The sequence below is a fragment of the Poecilia reticulata genome, chromosome 1 (assembly GCF_904066995.2).
Source record: "Poecilia reticulata chromosome 1, P_reticulata-male-v2, whole genome shotgun sequence".
NCBI classification, from domain to species: Eukaryota; Metazoa; Chordata; class Actinopteri; order Cyprinodontiformes; family Poeciliidae; genus Poecilia; species Poecilia reticulata.
Window position 1 is genome coordinate 16,317,211 of NC_088830.1, and position 25,222 is coordinate 16,342,432.

A 25,222-nucleotide genomic window follows, 5' to 3' on the forward strand; every position below is an offset into this window, starting at 1 on the left:
GGTTGTGTGCGCAGTGATGTTGGTGGGTGGGGGGTAGAGGGTGGACGGAAAAACATGGCAACTAGGGAAATGCGAGGAGGTAAAGGTGTAGCAGCAATACGAGAGGAAGAGGTGGAGGTTTATGGCCATGATGAGGATGAAGAAAGAGGTGTGGCAGAATGGGGGGAGGACAGCGTTTGAAAGGAGGTGGGTTTAACAAGGATACTCCGTAACAGCATAAGGGCTTCATGTCTGTTGATGCCAATACAGAGCCAGAGATCCACCATGCTATTGTCAGGCAGAATCAAAGCTTGATTTCTTTGCAGGTATAATTATAATTATGCAAATCAGCGTGACAGTTCATTACAGTGATAGTTAAGTCTCATTGTGCATTTGTCTCCAGATCCTGAAACCTAAAAGATTTTCTGCAAACACAGGAAGTACTCAATCCAGTTATCATTATAGCGGTGATGATCCAAGTGACAATCCAAACACCTGCATGCATTCTGCTAATTAGGATACAAGAGGCTCTCCGGATATAGTTTGTTGGCAGCGATGCTATATTTTAGGCAAACAAGACAGCAAGGCTTGAAAAACAGATCCATCTTGAATGCTGAGGAAAGGTAGATCTTAAGAAGTTTGTCATTTAACTTGATGTACAGGAACTATACAGGAAACCCTTGAAGACTGTCATGTAGCTGTAGTGTGATTTTGCATGTGCATAACTCTTTTAGACCTTTAGTCTAAAAGAGGCAAGACCCCGAACAAACAGCTGAACAGTTTTAATCCCAGGTCTGTATAAATGAGCAAATGCAGCTGAATTATCGATAAATACTCACCAGCTACCATGACATACAATACCAACGCCTTTAGTATTCTACATTTGCAACAATGTTTAATACACTGTGTGATCACCACTTTTAGCAACACAAATTTTGCTGTTAAAATGTTAACTCAGAATGGAGAACATAGATTATTTTTTTCAGATGCTGGTCATTATGTACCCCAGTTTTTTTTTGTAGTTGTGAAATTTTAATTCCTGAGTTTTATATTTGGAGTGTTTTTGTAATATATATATATATTACACCCCTCTGTTAAGTACAGCAGAGGAGCAGTGATGCTGTGGGCCTGTTTCTCTTTTATAAAGACACTGGAAATCTTTCTGTATTGAATATTAACTGTTTGACAATTGCTTATTTTAAATAAAAATAGAGTGAAATGAACATATGATTCCTTTAAAGAGTGAGGACAAAAGTGTCAATATTTGAAAAAAAAAATTCTTATAATACAAAGAATGACTGCAGATACCTAAAGATGTTGACAATTCAAAGGAACCCTATAAACAACAGAACATCAGTTTAATATGACCAGCGAGAACATTCTCTTTTTATTGTATCTTTTTGAAAAAACAAAAACAAAAAAATCTTCTGTAATTCTCTTTTGTTAACATTTCAATATTCTGTACAAGATAAAAAGAAGTAAGCACTGCTTAAGAACAAAATCTCAAACTAAAAAAAAAAAATAAAGAGAGGAGGTTTACAATACAAATTAGTAGTAAGACATTGTCTGAAGTGCAATGGCATAGCTCGGATGGATTAAAAGTGAAACCGAAAAAGAAAAAATAAAAATACTTCTCTATTTTTCAACAAACAGTAAATTCTTTACAGAGTAGAGACTGTAATATCTGATGTATTTAAACCTGTAAAAACATATTTACAAATAGCCATCATCTTTTATATACTTTTTTCTCATAATCACATATATATGTCAGCACCAGTAAAAAAAAAACAACAAAAAAAAAACAGAAAAATCAACAAAATTATAAAATAAAAACAAAGAACATCAACAACAACCATTTTTGTTAAAATGTTGTCTACAGACTTGGTCCCAGTATTGTGATATTTGGAGGAAGCTTCTGTTCTCTGTCTGAAATCATTTCCAAACCAGATCTCAGACCTCTCACTTCTAAAAAGGACAAGACGGACACAGAGGGCCTTCAAACACCTTTCTCCTTCCACTTTGGTGTGGAACTGAAGTCCGAGCCTGCCTGGGCGCACGTCGGAGTTCTGGAAGAATGAAATTCCTTTTTTTCTCTTTGTCCTGGAAAGCAGACTCGACAATCTGTGAGTTTAAAGCGCTGATGCGGGGTCTAAATTATTCAACCATTTTTCCTTGACGAAAACTGGTCGAGTGCTACAACCCCGCAAACAAATCCGCATGTGACAAAAAAAAAAAAAGTAACAAAAAAAAAAAATAGAGCCTCATTTGCAACGCTTACAGGACGACCGAGTTCTATTAAAGGGCTGGATTTCACGACGACGACGACAACAACCATAAGAACAGAAGGCTTTTTTGGTTTTGTAGGTTACATCATTGTCCTAAAAACAGACACTCTTGTCTTTCACCGAATAATACAAAACATTTAGAGATGTAACATGTTGACAAGAACCACAGCAATAAAAACCTATGTTATATCTTTATGTTTACATTTCAGGGCTCAAGATGAGGCAGTCTGATGAAGGTGATGGTGAATGAAAGCATGAGCAGCTGACGTAAAGCCGAACCACTGAGAGCCTTTATAGCTAAATATTGTTGGCCTGCAAGGCCAAAATCAACTTTTTGAGCAGTGGTTTGTGAACTAAAACAGGGCTGCTTGTGTTTCTTTCCCTAATAGTGCAGCACAGTTACAGCTGTGGTGTAAAGCAGGGCTGATGGGAAGGCTGCGCTGTGACAGGAGGATGGACAGACATACTGCGGGCTATGGACAGAGCCTGCGATGATGTTAAGAGATAAAGCAGGAATAAACTACACTGCCTTGCAAAGGTATTCATACTCCTCAATTTTCTTTTTTTTTTAACATTTCTTTCACGTTATAGGCACAAACTTTAGACTATTTTACTGGGATTTTATGTGATGATCAACCAGCACAGTGAAGCACATAACTGTAATTGGCAGAAAAATGATGCATGGTTTTTAATTTCACAAAATACAAAATTATTGAATGGTCCGTCTTCCATTTGTATTCACTACCACTTTATTGAGATATAGTGTAGTGGTTTAGATCGGACATTTAAATTAACACTTAAATCCAATTTGGAAACTGTGGCAAGACTTTTTACAAACACCATAAAAAATACATTAAAGTTTGGGACTGTAACATGACAAAATATGGAAAAGTTGAAGGAGTTTTGCAAGGCACTGCAGGTGAGCTTCTCTAGGAATTCCCCTCAAAACAAAATAAAGTCACTTGTGGTGTTTGAGTACATTCAGGGCCCAACGATCATTTTTGGCTGATGTATGGGATGCGGCTTGTGTCCCACAGACTGGTTCACACACGTTAGCGTCTTTGTATGTTGTCACTGTGTATGCTGTGCTGTAGCTGTCTGTCCTATCCCACTTCTGTCCTTCACTTTGTTCTCTTCACTCAAAACCATCATACAGTGCTACACAATGCAGGAAATGAAACAAACTCCCTCAAAAAAAAGAAAAAAAAAAAAGGAGAAATTATGGGTGGGTTGCCTAGCAAAAAGCACAAGAGGCTAGCCTGTGCTTGTGTTGCACAATAGATCATTTCTCCTGTTGCGATGTGCCCAATATAAACAGAGAAAAGAGTGCTGTGAGTGATGAATGAGTCTCTGGAGGGAGAGTATGGGTACAGATTTGGGTGAGAGTGTATGTTTATATATGTGGGGGAAAACAGAGCTGAGAGTGGAAATGGGAGCTTTGAGAGGACAGAGTTGAGAGATCTGAAGAAGCACTGAGCAGGGTGTCGCACAAATAAATTGTCGTCTTGAGAACGATATCGTCTTCCTCTTCATCAGCCTGCGGTTTGGGAAAAGCTTGGGTTCAAAGTTAAGCGGTGCAAACGGGAATCGCTTTCAAACACTAGAACGTAAGGAAAATTTACTCCAGGGGAGAAAAGAGTGAAACTAACAAAACACATCTCCTAATTCTTATATTGTTTTTCAATAATATGCACAAGACATGTGAGAGCTCCTTCCATTTCAAACACACACACACACACACACACACACGCGCACACACACACACACACACACACACACACACACACACACACACACACACACACACACACACACACACACACACACACACACACACACACACACACACACACACACACACAGAAAACATAATACCAGAACTTATTTATAATCTCTCTCATGTTTTACAAAACAAAACATGCCAGTCTTTGTCATGTCTTCCTTTCTGTTGGACTTTCTCAGGTTATGTCCCAAAGTTGAGTTCATTCTGAAAATGTTCCCCATTGGCTATTGGTTCTGGAAAAGCTCGTCCATCCACCCGTCACCCGAGTCCAGCTCCGCCCCCGATCCGTCACCCAAACCAAAGGCTCCCCCTCCTGAGGGACCGCCCCCGTACCCATAGGATGACATGTCCTGATTGGTTGTCCTTTGGTAGCCCTGTGGCTGACCCCCAACTGCAACTCCTCCTGGTCCATAGGGTCCACCTCCTCCTCCCCCTATTCCTGGGCCTCCTGGACCCGGCCCAAAAGCTCCCATCCCAGACATCCCCTGAGCCATCATCCCTTGGCTAATCCCCTGGTTCATGACCATGGGTCGGGGCTGATTGGTCCTCGGCTGATTGCCCATGTGAGGGCGCATCATTGGGCTGCCCATACTTGCAGCCGGGTTGCCCACTCTGGGGTCCATTCCCTGGCCAGCCTGTCCAGAACCTGGAAAGTGTTGCTTAGTCATACGTGGAGGTTGACCCGGCTGCATACCGTAACCCTGGGAGGAGGTGAACCCCACCATATCTCCTCCGGCTCCTCCTGTAGTCCTTCCGACTCCTCCCCCCATGGCCTGCAGACCTTGTCCTTGCTGCTGCGGCCAGCCGCCAGCTGCCATCCCCGCTCCACCTCCTCCGCCTCCTAGCATGCTTTGCAGTCTCTGAGACTGGGCTTTGGGGGGGCCTTTGAGGGGCTGCTGAGCTATGGAGTTCATTAACATCCCTTGCCCTCCATAAGCTCCAGCCCCGCCGCTCCCGGGGCCCCCGGGCATACCTCCAAGTCCAGGACCCGCACCTGCCTGCCGAGGAGGCCCTCCGGCAGGGTTGTGCTGCGGTGGAAGACCCATGGAGGCTTGGACGCTTTGGTTCTGGTGCTGCTGCTGGTGGATCATTTGGCTCATTGAAGGGTTGAGGCCATATAAGGCACCCTGGTTGGACCCCTGGGTGCCATAGGATAGTCCCATGTCGGCTTGAGGTCCCACTGGGCCACCTTGAGCCTGAACAGAATTCATCTGGACCATCTGCTGCTGGTTGTGCTGCTGCTGCTGGAGGAGACGAGAGGACCGCATATTTTGGAGCGATTGGTTTCTGGATGCCAGATCTTGTGGAGGACCTATGAATGCAAAGTAAAGAGATATTAGAAAAATAAAAAAGACAGACAAATGGGGATAGACAAAAAAATACAAATAAATGCTGAGGTTTAGGAATTATGTTTATGAAATTGTTTGTATGGTGCTGGACTTCCCCTCAGGTAGTCCCCCCTGTAGAGAAGGTGGACCTCTAGTTGTCCAGGACCATCACCCTCCAAACTGGAGTCCCACAAGGTTGTTGTGTTTTGAGCCCCTTTACATCTACGACTGTGACTCCTCATAGTTTGAACAATCGTGAGACAGACTTCATGAAAGATGTGGAGGATACAGGTCAGAAGATACCAGAAAAAAACAGTTCCTCCTGAATGTCAGAATAAAACAGAGGAGACGGTGGTGGACCACTGCAGAAAGAAGTCATTTCTACTCTCTTCATTGGAGATGGTCCAGTAGAAAAGATAAACAGTATCACACACCTGGATTCATCTTACGGATGATCTCACCTGCTCTACTCACATACTTTCTCAGGTCACAAGTGGATTTACCACCCAGTGACACTTAGCAACATGGCCGCTGTAAAAAGCATTCTGATCATCAGCATCACATCTTGGCCTCACAATTGTAACCAACAGGACCTACGGATGGATCAAATAATTAAAATGATCCAAGACGCTTCCCACCTCAACCATCTTTTTATTTATTATTTACTTCATCATTCAGTTGCAATATATCCACTGTTGATAAAAGACGACACTGAAAATTTGTGCTCAGCCAGCGATCTACCCACGACGACAGTCACGGTTGCTCATTTTTCCTTCCTGTTTATTCCTCAGCACATTTCCTGGGTTGCCTCTTGCGATTTCTAGTTTTATATTTTCCTTCCGTCTATCCTCCAGCCAAGGAGTGATTCAGGGCATGTTTCACTGTATGCTACGCGTGCATAACAGCGCGTGTGACAAATGAACTCCGGAATCTCAAAAATATGTCCCGTCTACCTCGGTTCGCCAAAACATGACACAGATAAAAACAGTTGAGCACCAGCAACTCATTTTCACAGTTTCTCCTATTAAAGCAGAACTGAAGGAGCCTGAGGAAGTGAAAATGGCTCTAAATCCTTTAATAGGACCAACATTGACACCACTCCACTAATCCCTCTTCTTAAAGTTCAGACCTGAAATGTAACAGATGAGTGAGAACTTGATGGATGATGCAACCCAGGCTTATGAGTAGGAAGAAACTCATGAATGCTACCAGCTAAGACAATCTGCGCATTACCGCAATCAAAGTGGACTGGCTGGATGCTATATTTCAGAGGGTATGCATACAGGCTCCAATATAATATTTATAGCAATTGTATATGTAGTTGGTCCGTGCAGGACAGCTGAACTGGATGACGACTCTTTAAATTCTTCAGTTTTATCCATCAATTATCTTACAGCTGAGTTTATAAATGGAGACATTATCCACATATTGATGCAACGTCTGGCCACCATCCCAAAGAAGCTGGAAATTTCCTGAATTGTTTACCAAATTTCTGAGGTCTACGTTTTCTATGAACATCAACACTTATTAATGATTTGTTTTATTCATGCCAGCCACATGTTTTTCTAATACCGCACAGCTTTACTCTGGCTGTATATCTACAATAGTTTCATCTGGAATCATCTTCCTCTCCACCTTACCTTCCCAGACTTGCAGACAGACTAATGGCTATAAATGGCTTGAGTGTTGACTCCCCTCCTCCATCTCTCCATCATCCTCTCACCCACTCATCTTCACTCCTCCTCCATTCCCAACCTCAGGTTCTACCTACCAGGACCATCTACCTCTTCCTCTTGTTTCCAGTCCCCCCACCCCCTTACATCCCCCCCACTCCCACTTCCCTCATCTCATCCATCTCACTGACTTCACCGGAACTCTGGGGGATGCAGGACGGACAAGTTGCCTTGGTAACAGGCAGATCAGGATTTTTTTTTTCCCAGAGAGAATGAGGCAGAAGAGAGGAGAAAGAGCAACTCAGAAATGACTGATATATATCTGACTGAGGCAGATGAAAGCGACAGGGACAGGTTTGACAGGAATATTTGGTCAGAGCTGCTTTTAGATTCTAACACATGAACTGAGAGAGATGCAGAAACAGTTTTGTGCTGGTTGTCTGTATTATATATTAACTTATTAGACGAGCTACAGCTGGAGATACAGTCAGTCGCAACGGGACTCAATTTCACATTTAGCATTTATCACCACAAAAGTCAATGCATTTTATTTTTATTGTATGCAAGGGATATCAATACAAAGCAGTAAGAAGTGGAAGGAAACAAAAATCTTGCAAACAAAAATCTTGAAATGTAAGTTGTGCATTTGTATTCTGACTCCTTCAGTTTACACTTGTTTCAGAACTACCTTTTATTTTAATTACACCCGCAAATATTTGGGGAACGTCTCCACTACAGTCAATTCTATGTAAAATAGCCAAAGCTCAGTCTGATTGTCTGGGCAAATTCATTTTTAAATCTTCTCAAAGATTTTCAGCCAACTTTTAGTCTGAACTTTGACTAGACCTGACCTTCACACGAATATGCTTTGAACTAAACCTTTGCATTGTTGCTCTGGACTGATATTTAGCACCATCGTCTTGCCCAGAAAAAGTGTTTGTCACAATGTGTCATTTTCCTTCAGTGTCACAAAAGTGCACTTCTCTTTGGTATTTCCGTCACATAAAATCCCATTAAAACACATTGAGGTTGTGGTTGTAATGTGATAAAATGTGAGGCGGAGCCTTGTAGATGAGACGGTCCGTCTGCCTGCTACCTTTTTATGGAATGAACTCGGGTATTTTGTGCGTTTTACCTTGGTACTGATTGACTTGGGGGTATGGATTCCTCTGGCCCTGGCCCAACTGTCTGGGGAGATGCTGCTGCTGCTGGAGCTAAACACACACACACAAATACAAATAATTATGAGCACATTTTAGATCTGCACAACCTTCTCTCAGGTCAGATAAATCTGTTTAGGACTTGACATCATCATGCAGCACCATTCATGAGAGAAAAAAAATAAAGGGGAAAATCCGAATAAAACAAACTTTTACTTTAGTTATAAGATCAATTTAGAGTATGAACCAAAGATTATTTTTTGTTTGCAAACACTCTCCTCTTAGGTCTAACAACACATTCTGAATACACCGATACAGAGGCAATTAATAGCAAGTGTCCGTACCTGATATAGATCTGAATGAGCAAAATCCTAAAGCTCGTGTAATGTTTTCCTAATATAATGCAGACCTAACAATTTAATTTTATTAGCAACTGAGTGAAGGAAGCATTTTGATTATAAAAATGTTTCTGAATGAAAGCCTGGGAGGGATTTCTGTAGCTTCACAGCAAAACATTCAACAGTTTTAATCTGGGATAAATTAAGCGCACATAAAGAAGGAGGACTTGTGATCCCCAGATATGCCCAAAAACTAAAATTTTAATCTCTACATCAGAGATAAATTGCTTTTATTAACACAATACCTGCTAAAAGATGATGACTTTTGATGATGGTATTGTGCACAGGATTGGTTAAGGTATGTTTGTCGATGGCCAAAGAAAATTTGGCCTCTTCCTTTAAGACGCTAAGATGATTTTTTTCCCCCCAGGCATTTCAATACAGTTTATCGTTTATTTTTTATTTGATTTGCACTAATTAAATCCAGGGTAAGCTACCAGGATATCCAATTCCTTTATGCAAGACTGTGAAAATATAACGCAACATAATTCAGCAAGATTATAAGATTTTATTAAAACTCCAACCATCTCAATTCATGGAACTACCTTCTTAAAAATGACTACATCCACCTTCTTACAGCTCAGGAAATCTGAAAATTGAGTCTTTTTTTCTCCACAACAAAATACAAAATGTCTTTTATAAACAAATTTAAGTGTAAATATATTTATATAGATGTGTTTTTGAGGCATTTACCATAAAAGCCGAGCAACTCGGTGACACACCTTTGTTTCAAAATGAACGAGCAGATGTTGACAACCGCTGGAACTACAGATGCCACAGATGTAAGATTAGTTTTAAGTGAGATTGTTCGCAGCCCCTTAGCTATGCTGATCCAGGTGTTTAGTACGGGATAATTGAAACAGATGTTGTGCAAAAAAGACAGATGTAGGTGCAGTGGAAGTTAGGCAGACGCTTGCAGCAAATGATGCTGTTGAGGTAAATGTAAGACAGATGCTTGGTAGAGTTGAGGTTAATCAGTTGTTTGATAAAGCAAAGATAAACGCTGGCCTTGTGAGGACTGGACTCGTATCTGAGGCCAAACAGGCGCCTGATACAGAAAACAGGCTTTGGTACAGTAAAAGAGCAGACAGGTCTTGGATGCTATACGAACAGATGTTGATCTTCATTCAGACAGATGTTCAACCTGTTAGAAACAGGTGTTGGCACTGCTGGGCGCACGCAGATGGCGGTTAAGTTGATACTGAAGAAAACGGCTGAATCGGAGAAAAAGGGCCTTGCAACATTAATGACGCCCCTTGAAATTTTTGTTGCAACACAGTTTCATTTATTTTATTTTTATGTCCAAACCAACATGAAGCTCTGCAAATTTGATTTACAATCTGAAAGATGTGGCCCCTATAAGTTTTCATCGCTCCTAAATCTGATACCACTAAATGAAACATTGTATAAATGAGCACCTTCAGATGTCATCTAACACAGTTAATCTTTGTGTTAACAAACAGCTAGACTTATTTAGGCATAAGTCTAGCTGTTTGTTGAAGACTGCAGATGTTTGCTAGTGAACACACAGCGTCATGAAGATCAAGGAACACGGATGTGGAGACGCTGGTTCACCTTCCAGTCAGACAGCGATTTTAAGCAGGCAGTCAAAGCAACAATACATATTTGTGTTAGAAAGGCCCTAGTCATAGTTGAATTAAATTCAAAACAAAAATGGGTGAACATTTTAGTGTCTATAAATGCAAAGCTGGCATAGACATACACCGAGCAACTCCTCAACACCTTCACTTATGATATAAAGTGGCAGCAACTGAATCAAAACCGTATAAAAAAGTGAATATTTTGCAATTAAGATAAAAAAAAAAACCCTTTGTAAAAATCTTCTACCATGAACTCCTGAAGTGACGTAGTTTTAGCTTCAACTGGTTCAAGTCCATAAAAAATAAAATAATATTTTATCCTATTTAAGCACCTTTTGCTATAGAAATTATTAATTACTTAGTCCAAAAAATAGCCAACTGATTAGCTCTACACTGTATGTTAAATCAAGCAGGAAGGGTTGAGGTTTTCACATGCAGATGCATCATTTGCTTCAAATGATCAAACACTAAATTAATTGCATGTTGTTGCATTTTAGGCAAATGTACAGTATTTTCCAAATTTGCTTGTTTGCATCTTTTCATGTAGTCAAATAAAAAAATTTGCAGAATGTGGCATTTCTCTTTGTCGGAATAACTGATACATTAATTACCAAAAAGAAAACTAAAACGTTTCGGCCCTAATATCCAGTCAGACGGCGGCAGTTTGAGTTCTCAGTACGCGCTTCTGTGTTTGCGGGTCTGTGTGTGTCTCCTTTTTGCTGATCCAATTAAAAGACACATGGTGGGTGGCAACATCATAGTTCAGAACTCTTTACCACTTGATTCCTCTCAGAAGGAGAAATAAAAAGCAAACACTACATTATCACAGCAGGAGACATGCGAGCCAAAAACACACACACACAAACACAAACACACACATTACAGAGATGAAAAGGAAATGGTGAGGAGAGGGCTGAATGCGAGTAATTAAACATGCAACCTGACTTCAGTGAGGAACAGGAGAGGGTTAGGTGTTGCACACACACAAGCCGGAGGTCGACTGCAAAGTCCTTCTGTCACCTGTTCGACCAGAAGATGCTGCCTCTGGATCTTCTGCTGCTCCATCATTTGCATCTGCATCCTCTTCTCTTCTATCACCATCATCTGCTTCATCATGGCCGCCTGCTGGTTGCTGGGGTAGACTGGAGGTGGACCTGACCCCTGGCTGGGGCCCACGCCAGAGGCAATGCCCCCAGCTGGGTGAGGAGGGGGTATTGCACCTGGTGGCCGGGACATTCCCACCACGCCTTGCTCCTGAAACATCAAAGAAGAAGAAAGCAACAGGTCAGGAAGACTGTTGAACAGGTAATTATGTGATCAACACTAAAGCGTTTAGAAATTAAATATTTGGTGTCTTATTAAATATTATTTTTGGAAAAAAGAGGGAGAATTAGTCTAACACTAACCAAAACTAGTTTGTTTGTTTTTAAAGCTCCTTGCTCACATCTGACTTTTTAACAGTCTGTATTTGTTTCATGGCAAGTAGTTTTAAAATTAAATGCTTGATATTTGAAACAAGCCATCTCTTCTGACTACACCTTCAGGTAAAACTTTGTAACATGTAATATGGTGACATTTTACTGCCGTAAAACTAAGCAAAAAAATATTAAAATATACTATAAACACAGCTTTTATTTTGTGCTTATCAAATACACGTGCAACTATAAAGAGCTTTATAGATCACAAAAATATACAAGAATAAACAACCATCACTAAACACAGTCAAATAAGCAGTAGTTTTATAATAAGTCGGCTTACTCTTCGCACCAACATACAAGTCAGTTTGAATAGCAAATTTATTCAAAAAGCACATTTTAAAAACAATCAAGCAATGACAATTAAAAGTCACTAATAAAAGCTATTCCCATAGTCTTTTGCTCTATTTGGAGCAAAGTCCAAGCGAAACCAATGAACATTACGTGGTGACACTAATATTTCTGGTGTAAGAGGTGCACCCACAATGGACCTGAAAACTGTTCCATAACTTTGGATCACCTTCAGATTTCGGTTCAGTTCCTGGAAAATATAAGGGATTCAGAAAGCTCTCACTGGTGAGCAGATGTTAAAAAGATCAGTTAGGAAAGACTGGATCAGACCCTTTAAAAACCTTAAGAGGTAATAAAAAAAAGGAAAGAAAATTCAATTCAAAATATGGGAAGCCAGTTTAATCTGCACACTTAGTAACCGACCCAGATTGACGTACGCTGCAGCGATCCGGATGTGATGTAACGGAAGCATGAATCACATTTTTCCAGCAAAAAAAAAACGAGCAAACGAGGCTTTACTTTGGCAGTAGCTCTAAATTGAAGACAAATAAAGTTTATATTGCTTTCAAAAAGGCTTCGTTTAGAGTCATGTTATATTTCAAAAGCTTCAACTTGCATCTGAATAAAATTAAAACAGAAATTGGGTGTAATTATGTTTTTCAGCAAATGATAAAATAAAATTTTTGCATTTTTATGTTTACTCATCTTCATAATTCCTAAATGTGCTATACTAAAAGCAACATTAAACTTTTATGCAAAGGATTCTGACATGGGTACTGTGTTTATGGGTTTAGATGTGAAGAGTGACAAACTGTAATGTACTGGCACAAGCTGGTACAAACTTTTGATGGGATGCCGGGATCGGTTTCTCAGCAGCCTCTGTTCCCTCTCTGCCAAGGCAGGGAAGTGGGGAACTGTAATCCTCTCTCACTCTAAAGAAATTGAAATTTCCAAGTCTTATTTATGTCCTTGTTTACGCATTGTGGGTAAAACCCAATAAAAACAGTCCCATTAGCATCTCATCGCCTAATGAAGTAATTTCAGGCGATAAAAACATCCTGCTCTGAGTCACTGACTGCTCTTTATCATGACACATCGGGAATCAGGTGGAGATGAGAAAAACATTCAGTGCACTCACAGAACCACATCCTCGTACAGTGGCAGCTTTACTCCGTCTGTATTTGGTGGTTTTCAGCTCACAAAGAGAGAGACAGTCAAAACTAAAGACAGACATGGGCCTTCCTGAGTCCTCCCAGTGGGGCGCTGGTTTGTCCTCTCTGCATACATTAGCTCCTCATTATCATATAAAGAGCACTTCCCTCTCCACTCGGCCGTATGCTAATCTGTAATAGGATGAAATGGCCTGGTCTGGCCAATGGGAGTGCAGCGTTTATGGGTCTATTAAAGGTTAGACAGCAGAGCAAGAGTGGACAGCGTTTAGGCTTGCCAGCAATTGAAAAGATGGAAGCAGAAGGAACGTTTCAGGGCCAATGCAAAGCGTTTGCACTTTGCTGATGTAAAACGGCAACAAACACAGACCATCAGACTTTGTACGGCAAATCACATTTACCTGCAGGAGAGCAGGAAACGGCAAAAACAGGATTACGGTGCCGAATCATAGTCTCGGTTAAATTCTGTAAAGTACAACCGTCCTCGACATGTTCTGAAAGAGTCAAAGCCTCATAATCCGTGTTGAGACTCTGCTCCTCTTAGAGAGGAGGAAGGTGAAGATAAAGCTTGTATATTAGAGCACCAAAACACCCTGAAGAGCAAACAGAGTCAGCCGCTCAAGACCGGCTTAACAGACAAGCAGACCAGACTGATCGATGTTCACAGATACGTGTCTCATCTTCGCTTGTTTGTGCCTTGATGGAGGTAGAGCAGTCAGATGATTGCCTGCAGAGCATGCGGTGTTGAGAAGCTACCAACAGGTGGCAGTGGAGATCTTTAATCGCAGGAATGTGTGTGTGTGTGTGTGTGTGTGTGTGTGTGTGTGTGTGTGTGTGTGTGTGTGAGAGAGAGTCTCAGTGGCCTCCTCTCAGCAGATGGCTCAATCATGACGGTTCTGATCTACGATCTGTCCCTCTCTCCCGATCTCACTCTTCCTCTTTTCTTCCCTTTTCTCTAAACATCGCCTCCTCCAAACTCTCTTTCTCCTTTCTCTCTTCAGATTTCCCCCTTCTAAACAGAGGGAGCCTGCATCATGTCCGCACAAATAAGGATTAAACAGGAAAGATGGACATACGGAATAAAAGCTTTTGGTGGAAGTAATGCATCTTCCTGATGGGAAAAGAAAAGAGAAAATAAATCATGTGTGAGCTGAGAAAGGAGGCAGGAGAGCAGGATGAGGGACTAAGCGGGAGACTTTGAGTGTTGATCTCGTTTAGGGAGGAAAAAAAAAAAATCAAGTCTGAGCTTGGAGGTGATGAGCCATGGAAGGGAGGAGAGCAGGTACCCTGGCAACAGTAGCTGCGGCAATGAGCAGATGGCGCTCGGAGGACCGGTTATGGCCGCCGTGCCTCGTCACCCTTCGAAACGCTGGGCAGACCCCAACAAATCTCACACAGTGTGCATACAAAAAACACAGAGTTACACTCAAGTCAGAGTCCTTAGTAATCTTTCCTAACTGAGTTTATCAGACGATCACTTCAGTAGCTCTCTTTCTCTCCGTTTGTATTCATTTACTATAAATACAGATTAGCTGGTCAAACTTGCTGAAGCTAACGGCTAATCTGAGAAGGGCCAAGTCCAAAAATCTGACTTCTACGCTCTTAATACACTCCATAACCAATAACATCACATCATCACAATAGTGTACACAACTTCACTGTCACATCTGAATCAGAGGAGACACTTTTGTCTAGTGCAGACTAGTGAACTTCCTGTGCATCAAGAATGAAACATTTGATGGGTTTCCGATCTGATAAAGTGATGCAGAGACTTAAAGTCTAATAGCAGTAAAGTGAAGACCGCCTCATTAGAGAATCACTGAAAATCAGGAAATTTTCATCTTGACCAGCCTCAGAAAGTAAACTTTTCAGTAATGCGTACTTCAGTAACAACACAATTTTTTATGACACGTTGCGACATGTCTGCGGTTTATTCTGACTGCAAGAGAGCGAGAGAGAGAGTAGACCTTGAACAGATAACAGGATGGCTGAACAGCATAAAGAAAAGTTGTCTTATTTATCCTTCAGGCATTTGAACCTATGGCAAATGCTGGAGTGGGAAATGTCTTACTTTAGCTTATGGTTTTCTTTCAGGAATACATAGACATCTGTTTCAGTTATGCTAGCTGTGATAACCTTACTAATTGCTATTGTAAGATGTAAACAAAAATAGAAAATGAGTTTTACTTCTTGTGGCCATATCACAGAAATACTTAGAGCCTCCAGCTACTTTGACCTTTCGAATAAAACTGTCACTTGATACTTGTAGTACCTAGGTCATTCCCCGCAGTGTATAAATATAGAATTTGATATTAGCCGTTAGCTTCAGCCTCAGTACCAGTGACAATGATTTAAACTAAATGAAGATGAAATTAGGCCCGTCACAATAACAAATTTTGCTGGTCGATAAATTGTTCCAGCAGTTATTGTGATAAACAATAATGTTGTTGTTTTGAGACTATTTTTAAGTAATACAATGGTAATGGCAAAATAATAATGCAAGAACACATTCTCAAAGATCAGTAAAGTTTCAGTTCTACTTAACCTTTAACACTGGAACTGGAAAACATTTTAAATATCCAAAATAAATAAATAAATAAATAAAAATAAATAAATAAAGCAACAATTAAAATTAACTTTGAAGTCTTTGTAGACGAAATTATCCTTCAAAAAAGGGCTGACTGAGAAAAAGCACCAAACTGAAGACTTTTATCATTCAGTTTTTAGAAAGAGAGAAAAAGAAGAGATAAACAATAAATCATACCAGTGGAAATTATTGAGTTTGTTTTAATTTATCAATTGATTTATTGATTATTGTGACAGGCCTAGATGCAATGAGAGTTATCTCCTAAAAGGAAGATATTGACTGCATATAACCCTTTTACACAACCTTAATTTAGAAATCCTGAACAACTCCTCTCATGCTAAAACAAAACGTTTCTAAAGAGTGTGTTTTGATTCGAACCGGCTCCATCTTTCTCCACCTCTTCAGTCCTATCCCAAAAGCACACCACCGGCTCCACGCAGACCACAAACTTTCAAAGCAATCCGCAGCAGGAGCTACTTCTCTTAGCTGCTGCTCAGCATAAGAAAGAAGGATGAAATGAAAGAGATGCTGAATGTATTACCGGTCACTCCGGAGGATGTTTGTGTGTATGTGTGTATTGCAGCCTGTCAGCTTTATTGAGTTAGGAAGCAAGGAGAGCCCAGGTGATTGCATTACACTTGAAGTGAGCGGAAGTGTGCGTGTGTGTGTGTGCTTGCCCGTGTGCGTTAGTGAGACTGTCATGGTCTCATGTAGCAGAAACATGGCCACTGCATTTTGCTGTGTGTGTGCGTGTTCTTAAAGGCGTATCTGCATCCTGAAATGAATCCCACAGGAGAGAGATTAAAGGTTGCGTTTGCTACTATGAAATAACACATGCAGACGCCTAAATCAGGGCGCCCACAGTGGAAATCAAAAAAACAAACACAGATTAAAACAGCACTGCATGAAGCCTTACAGCTTGCACATTGAGAAAACACATATACTCTCAGCCTGGAGGAGCTGCGGTGGCTGGCAACAGAGCATTGGGTGTCTGTGTGCTCCACAAAGTCGCTCATATCTGTCACCCACTTGTGTGATCGAGAAGAGAAGAAAAGAGAAGAGGGGGGAGCAGGGCGGTGTAAAGAGGAGTGAGGGGAAGCAGAGAGGTTCGGATAGGTGAGGAGAACTCTTACAGAGAACACAGCTGCAAGAACACAGAGACGGCGAACGGAAAAGCACATCTGTATGCGCGACGTCTCGCGCCTGCGTTCGGATCTGCAGCAGCGACGCAGCTGGGGATGGTTTGTGCTGCGGCTGCATGGAACGAGTCTGTGTCGTCTCTGGTTGATGAAGGGCACGCTTCGCAGCCAGCGCTCATCAACACCTCCACGTCCTACAGGACCACACTTCACACACCCTGACCCTTCTGGGGACGCGGAGAAGGTGCAGACATGTGGTAACCCGGCTCACAGCCTGTGGACTGGTTTCCCTTCACAACCAGTGACTGATGGAGGGAGGACCACAAAATCCAGTGTGGCGTTTCTTCAAAGAAACATCTTAATAAAAACTTATGAAAATGATCACAATGACAGACAGTTAATGGATTTGGTGGAGAAAGAAAAAGGAAATTACCTCCTATTGTTTTAAGCTCTTTATCTTGACCTCATTCAGAAAACATGCAGCTATCAAATTGGTGGTAGGGGAATTTTAGACTTATTAACCCCGCTGTGAAGAAATGAGCTTATGCTCTGGAAAAAAATCTTTCATGTTTGCGCAGCTGAAGATGTTTTATTTAAGAAATATTTCCAACTATGCAAAAGAATAAAGTAATGTCAATTTTATAAAAAAAAAAAAAAAGATAAAAATAGTTTTACTTTACATTTTATTTAAAAAAAATGTCACATTGAAAATTATTTAGTTCTTACAGATAAATGACAAAAAAAATGATTGACAGTCGAGGCAACACAAATCAAGTTTTTGAATATTAGGATGATCAGATTTATATATATATATATATATATATATATATATATATATATATATATATATATATATATATATACACACAGTATATAGAGCCAATTTTAGCCAGCAGAAACATATTGGAAAATATTAAAAGATCATTTTAGACCTAAATCTGGATAATTTGGGGGCATGCCTGTCGGTTTAGGTGTTAAGGAATAAAGGTAAAGGAATTCCTGCCATGGTCTCTTCCTACCACAGAGTATAGAAAGACCATGGCTGCCCAAGCAAAGTCAAAACCTTATTGTATACAAGACAAAACAAGAATATATCCCATGTTAGACTGCTTCTTTTTGACCTCAGGTTTTTTGGGTATGAAAAGAAAACTGTTAAAGAATGAAATGGTAAAGAAAGGAAGCCACCAGGACTCTTTTTGTCTGGTTCTACAAAAGCAACCTTCCCACCAAGGCGAAGAAAACATTGTTAGGAGCCTAGTTAAAAAAGATGTTTAAAATGCCGTTTTGATTTAGATGAAGACTCGCCAACTTGACGTGGTTTCCACAGACTTCTTTTTGGTTAAGCCGCTGACTTTTCAATGTTAAAACCTCTGATTCTCGGGTCATATTTTGCCCGTGTGGGATGTTGGGTACTGGAGCTCACGGTTAAAGCATTATTACCATGCATGCTGTGCACCACCTGCTGACTGATGTACAAAGTCACATATGAAAACACACAAACACGCTAACCCTGAGCAGATGGTGGAGCCAGACCTCACCGTACTGACTATTCCCAGAGCGCCACAAGTAAAGAAGACATCACTCTGGCATACTGACATCATCATCTACCGTCATTTTTCAGGACTTCTTCCAAAAGTAGCCTCGACATCCTAGAATTTACTCATCGTAGCATACCACAAACTTCTCTTTTGTCATAAAAATCACAGGATAAACAACCTACGCCCACAAAACGTGGACAATGGGTAAAAGTTTTTATTTTTTTACGCCTTGTCGATTGGAACAGCACATCCATTCACCTCCCCTAACCCCGCCCCTTAAAACACACCGACACACAAACTTGCACAGTTTCCCCCCAGAGGGGAGTTATATTTAAACTGCTGAAGAAGAGCCTTGCTCCCCACAGAGGTCTGTTTAATCTCTAACATCTCTCTCCTCTAAACCCTAACTGGCCTATTTCTGAATCTTCTGAATCTGCACACTGGCGCACACGCACGTTATTTCGGGCTAACGTCAAAGTTAAAATTTACCATGAATTCCTCCCATCAGAGACCGAAGGAAAATAAAAAGAAAAAAACAAAAAAAGCCAATAAAGAGGTAGCCTAACGGGGTTCTCGGGATCATCCTCAAACCATAACTGAAGCGAGGTGATGCCATGCAGGGACACTGTGAAATCCATGTAGGCATGCAGGAGGGGATCAGTTTAAGTAAATGAATCCCTGCAGCAGGAGCTCTGTTTGGAGGCGCTGTGCTTAACAAAGTGAATTCTCTGCAGAGACAGGAAGCCACCCACAGACGGCATACAGCAGGGAATGTCACTCCACGCTCGTTTGCAGTCGTGCAGCGTGAAATTCGCTAAACTCCCGATTTCGGCGACGACAAATCTACCGGTTGGCGTTTACTTTTACAGTCGGCGACGTGCACTCACGTTACACACCCACTTCAGACAAGCATATCCGTTTCTCCAAATGTGACATCTGCTTTGTCCAATGTCACATGTAATCTGTCTCCAGTGTAAAGTCAGACGATTATTGTAGAAGACGGCTGCATTTGCGAATGAAGTTGGCTCATCTCACCGTTTGTTCAACCGCGTCGTCTCCACACCTGCTTTGAGTCATTGCAGCTGCTTTGTTTTTTGGCTGATTAGCAGGGGAGGAATGTGTAAATTTCGTTTAACCGCATTCCTCTTATTTATGCACCGTGCGTGAGAAATGGTTGTTCAAACAGTTAACTAGATTTAGTTGGCGTTTAACCTGACACGTGATGGCACTAAATTACTCTAGCAGTGAACAGTGATTAGCTAACCGTAGCCTTTATGTCCGCTGACTTTTTAAGTAGTTTGGTTTCAGTTACTGAAATTATTTTAAAGTTCTGAAAAGTGTGGTGTGCATATGCACCCATGCCCTTCTTAGTAAATACTTTGTACAAATAAATGTATCTGCAATTACAGCTTCAAACTTTTTGGTTTGCCTCTACGCGTTTGTGGAGGGTGAGCGTCTTCCTGAGTCTCAACTCGTATGTGACCTCCAACAGGTTTTCATCCAGGATTTTTCTCTATTTCCATCCATCAACTCTGACCAGCCTCTTTTGAAGTGGCGTGACACTGCCACAATTATGTTTATTTTTGCAAAGCTCTTGTACAAATGTTGACTAACAAAACATCTACATGTTGCCAGGTGGGGAATTCAGGTAAAATGTTGTTGTAGACCAGTGGTTCTTAACATTTTTTGAGGTACAGAACCCCCCAGTTGCATATGCGCATTCACCGAACCCTTCTTATCCCCCCCAACCCGACACAAAATACTTTGCCGTATTCTGATTTAGTAATGCAATTATATTAGCTGTGTAACCACCCCACGCCACTAGAGGCAGTACCAACCCCGAAAAGATGTGACTAAGGAGCAGATTTAGACTATAGAATTAGGTAAAAAACTGTGAGCTTTGCTTAAGTAATTAAAGACACAAGTTCAAATCCATGCTGAGAGTGGAGCTCCTTCAATCAGTGCACCTCCGCAGCTCTGATTGGCTAAGCAATGTAGTTTCTTCAGTTAAAATAATAGATAAATAGCATTTTTTTAGAAGGTGCCGTCTTAACTAACAAGCCCGGGAGCCAAAAAGGTTCAATGATTGGAGAAGGGAAGAATCTCAGAGACTTTTCTGCCAGTTCATCCTCAACAAGAAACTAGTTCTATGTTAATTTCCCACACAAATACAATCACTTTTTGCTTTGAATGATGACAGAACGCACAAACATATCAACAATAAAAAGCAAAACTATAGATTTTTTCCCCCACTGTGTTAAAAAAAGAGTGGCATCATGGCTACAATTATTTAGAAACAGAGTTAACCGAATAACATGACACAGGCGAAACAACAAGCAACTTGATGCATAAATTAGCTTCCTGCTCGTTGGCTATTAATGCCGTCAATGTTCTGTTGCACCACTAATTTTCACCGTCATCCATCAAATTCCAGCAGCTTTCTAAACCTCCATGCCGGCCGGCCGAACACTGAGCTGACGGGAGACCTCGGACCCGACACGGATATGAGAGGCTGGAAAGGCGACCGGAGCGAAGGGATGAGATCACTGGTGGCGAGCAGACGAGCTTACCACCCTGAGAGGGACCAGGTGCTACACTGAATCACCCTGGAAACGGTCGTCATGGAGACCTTAAAGGCACAGCAGGCAGGCGCCGTGGAAGGGATGAGTTGTAAATGACTAAGTGATGTAATTGTGCGCTCTAAACCGGGAGATTTGTGCGTTTGTCTGATGAGGCAAGGTGTTTCTGCTTAATCTAATTGTTGTGGAACCTCTCGTCTGCCGCTCCTTATTACTCATTATCTTTCACTGACGACGGGTCTGAGAGCGGTGAGAGAGCCCAGCCCCATACGGACGCTCGACACACCACCTGTGTTTGTGTTTGTAAGGTTATCCTATCGCCGTGGTGATTATTTGCTCTCCTCTGAACGAGAATTCACCAACTAGCCGTTTTGAATTATTCACAGCTGCGATCAGCGCTATTACACGGCTGTTAACGGAGGTGAAGATACGCTCCACGCATCCATCCGCCCTCCCCATCCCTCTCTCTCTCCCCCACACATAGAAAACTGCCCTTTTATCCACCCAGAAAACCTCCTCTTCAATTTCCTCCTCTTCCATCGTGCCACCCTCCCCGTGCTCCCCTCTCAATCTCCTCCTCACCTGATTGCTTTGCCACTGTGCTCTCTCTCTCTCTCTCTCACTTCCACCTCTTACTCCCTCCTTCTCCATCTACCCTTCAGCTCCATCCGTCTTCCCCATGTTCCCTCCTTCTTTGTTCACTCTCCTCCTCGCTCCTCTTCCGATTCTGCAGCTTTCATTTGTTTTTCCTGCGTCGTTTCACGTTTGCTTTTCTTCATCTGAGCTCATCAATCTTTATTCTCCAGGTTGCTTTTTTAGCGTCGACGTCCTCCCCCTGCCTCAGAATCAACCATATTTCACTCTCGCCTTCTTTCTCTCCATTTATTTATTTGACTCCATCTTTACCACACAGCTGTATAACCTTCACCTTTCTTTGTCTTTTCCTCTATGTCTGAATCCATCTGAGCCTGTCATAGCCTCCTCATTATGTCCTCTCCTCCTCTGCGCTCCTTCCCTCCATCTCTCTCTTCTCCTCTCCAGAGAAGCCATTAGGTGCAGCTGTAAGGCTATTACTCTTTTTCTGTCTCTCTATCTTTTCTCTCACTTTGCTCTAGTCTCAGGGTAATAGACCCCCCTCCCCCGCCCTTCTTTTCTTTCCCTCTGTCCCTCAGTCTCTCCATCTCTGTGTTCCTTTTCTGCTCTTCATCCCAACCGAGTTCACATCCTTTGACAATCTTCCGTTTCCATCCTCCTCATCTTCTCTCCATCTTATTTCAGCATTCCTATAGCAACCCGAGTCATTCCTCCCGTTCTCCCATATTCCAGTGAGAGACCCTTCAAGTAATCCACTGTGTGCAATGCTGCATAGTGGTTAGAGGTCACTATAGTATGAAACACTCATTTAAATTCAATTAAGTCAAGTTGGAGGAAACCAAAATCTCTTTAGATTCTTTCCTGTCGCTAACAAACATTTCACAAATACTAAAAATGGATCCAATCCAATGCAACACCTTTATCAAGCCTGATAGTGACCAGGCTGACAGTACAGTGAACCTACAAATCTGAACTTGGTGACGATGACTTGACGTTTGCACAGAGGTTCCTGATGGTGAAAAACAGGATTTAGGTCATTTTGAATGGAGCGGTGTTAGCTGGCCTCAATGTTGCAGAAACCGCTGATCATCTGGGATTTTCACGCAGAACCAGTACAAAAAATGATCCAAAACTCGTCTCGAGCGGTGTGGTCAAGAGGCTTGCTCTGTATCGCCCGAAAAACGTTTTTGACTTAATCTGCTGTAAACCTGACTTTATAAAGACTTTGAGTTGCTTCCCACCGAAAGAAGACAGAAGGATTATGGGAATTCAACCAAGTGAGGCCACGTATGAGGCCGTTGAAAGTCCTCAAAGCTGAATGCGGTTCGATCCTCAGAGATTAAACTAAACATTGTTCAAGTACCCATCATTTGCAATACACATGAAATGGACATTAAATATTCTTTTCACTCAATTTCATTCCTCATACAAAAGCTACAACTGGTAGATATCCAGCCATAAAATGAGGTGCAACAGCTAACAAAATAGCTACTGGCATTTTCTTCTTAGTTGAGCCAAAAAAGTGCTGCAACTATTCCTCACAATAAGCCTTTTTTTATGCAAAGGCATAGATGTTGTAGAAATACTTCAGCAGAAGATGCATATTTAAGTGTCTATATGCTGCTCTGTTGGTACATTGCGTCTGTGAGGGCAAATAATGAAAAATAAATCTGGTTTTCTTGTGCACTTATTGCATTAGAAGTAAACAACCAGAGATCAGCCTGATCACGCCCAAAAAACACTCCTTTACGAAGAGAACAGCCCATCTTTACCTCCTTTTGTCTCGCACATTAAGCTGCCTTTCTAAGTGCAGCACCTTCTGCTATCTTCATCGCCCCCAACTCTGCTCATCTTTGTAGGCCATTAATCTCTCCTCCTCCTGCGGCTGTATTTCCTGTGCCTTTTCCTCCCCCTCCAGTGCAGAGGAGACGGAGAGAGAATGACCATTATCTAAGCCAGCATCTCCAATAATTCCACAGCACCCTATTATCCACAATAGAGCCAAAATGGCCTTTGGTAATATGATGAAATCTGCCGTAAAAAAGTAGAAATGGGACTAAAAGCGTCAGAGTGTAGAAAAACCTCCATTCCTCAGCTGCTTTATCAAATTATTGCATTCTACTCATCTCTCCGTCTGCAGCCCTCCCTCCCACATCGGGTGCATTACTGTGTCTTTCTCTAAATTCTCCTCATTTTGCTCTGTTTGTCTCTTTCACTCCGCTCGTTCGCCGATACCTTCTCCCTCCGCCAGTCACACACTCTGCCTGTTTTCGATCTTTGGCCTTCCTCGTCTCTCTGCTCCCAACGAGAGCTTGTCGATTTGTCGCCGGATAACGCCGTGCTCTCAAAAAGCAGAAAATGGAAATCGCATTAACCCAAGTGTCGGTCTGTCCCAGATTGCACTTAAAAAGGAACAACAAAACAAACTCGGGTACAACTCCAGGACGCGCTTGTGCAGACATATGAGCAGAGGAATGTGTGTTTAGAGAGAAAGAGCCTTGCAATCAGTTGTGTGCTACAAATAGGTGCAGGGAAAACAATTTGCAGTCATTGCTAACAGCTGGTGGTGCTGTGTGCGCGCGAGTGTGTGCATGTGTGGGAAAGCTCGTCCAATCTCCACAGCCTCTCTTTTTTTCCCTCCCCTCCTCCACAGCATTGTCCCTGGAGAGGTGGGGAGGTGATGTATGGAGCCTCTCCTGATCGCACGACTCAGCAGAGCAGATGGACAGAAGAGACACAAGGACAGAGGTGTACTGTAGTCGATGGAACAAAAGGAGCGAAATATTGCGAGTGCATTGTGCAAAAGTGAGCAAGCTCAGAGAAAATAAGAGCGTGGAATCGCAATGGTACTTAGAATGCGTAGATGCAAGGTAGATATATTTAAAACCCCAGTATATGCTCTGGCCTCGGTGTCTCTTATTGTCTAATTCTGTAAAAAACGGTTTTCCAAATGGCGCACAGGCAGAGCGATCCAAATAATAATAATAATAAAAAGATGCCTATATTGCACAAAACTAGGTAGCTAAGAAACCGCACTTAAAAGCCCAATTTTTAGGTGATTTATGACAGCATATGCTCAGCAGGTCTGCCTCAATCGATTTTATTACCAGGCGATGTGAAACATGACCCCAAATCCAAGGAAATCTAATTAGGCTGAAAATAAACATTTGGCACCTACTGGACCAGAACAAACCAGTGGAGAAACTTTAAGACGTATCGTCCCTTTTAATTATTATTACTTGACATTTAAAAGGAAGAACGTCGGTGAATATGGACTTATCCGAAACAGTTCAGCACCAACATTGAATGATGCAATTTGGACTTTATTTCGCACAAATCTAAACCAGCATGTGAATAATTTGGGTGTTCATGTCTAATTAAAGATAACAGAGTGGCCTGAATAACACCAATGTTGGGGACATGCACCAGTCAACAAGCGCATCTGTTTTTCTTCTTCTTTTCCTCATGTCCGACTCATCATTTTCATATCTGCTTTGCGTTTGCTGCCATCCTCTGACTGTTCTTGTCACCGTTGATGCACACAACAAATAAGATCCGCAGCTAGAGAGCAGATATAGACGACATTTCTTTGGCTTGTCGTTCACACTGCTGAATGAAATGACAGCAATCAGACTTCAGTGTG

The 25,222-nt window shown here is 41.7% G+C and overlaps 1 protein-coding gene across 1 annotated transcript in view; it reads right to left on the bottom strand.

Annotated features, from left to right (window-relative positions):
- Positions 1–1,336: 1,336 nt before the first annotated feature.
- The window catches only part of maml3 (mastermind-like transcriptional coactivator 3), a 120,703-nt gene continuing 96,817 nt past the window's right edge, over positions 1,337–25,222 (bottom strand). Inside the window, exons 4-6 of the mRNA XM_008407442.3 lie at positions 11,228–11,461; positions 8,184–8,262; positions 1,337–5,359 (exon numbers count right to left, since the gene is read on the bottom strand). Of these exons, the coding sequence (XP_008405664.1) occupies positions 4,272–5,359; positions 8,184–8,262; positions 11,228–11,461 (1,401 nt within the window). The 3' untranslated portion in view covers positions 1,337–4,271. The remainder of the gene's footprint in view (positions 5,360–8,183; positions 8,263–11,227; positions 11,462–25,222) is intronic.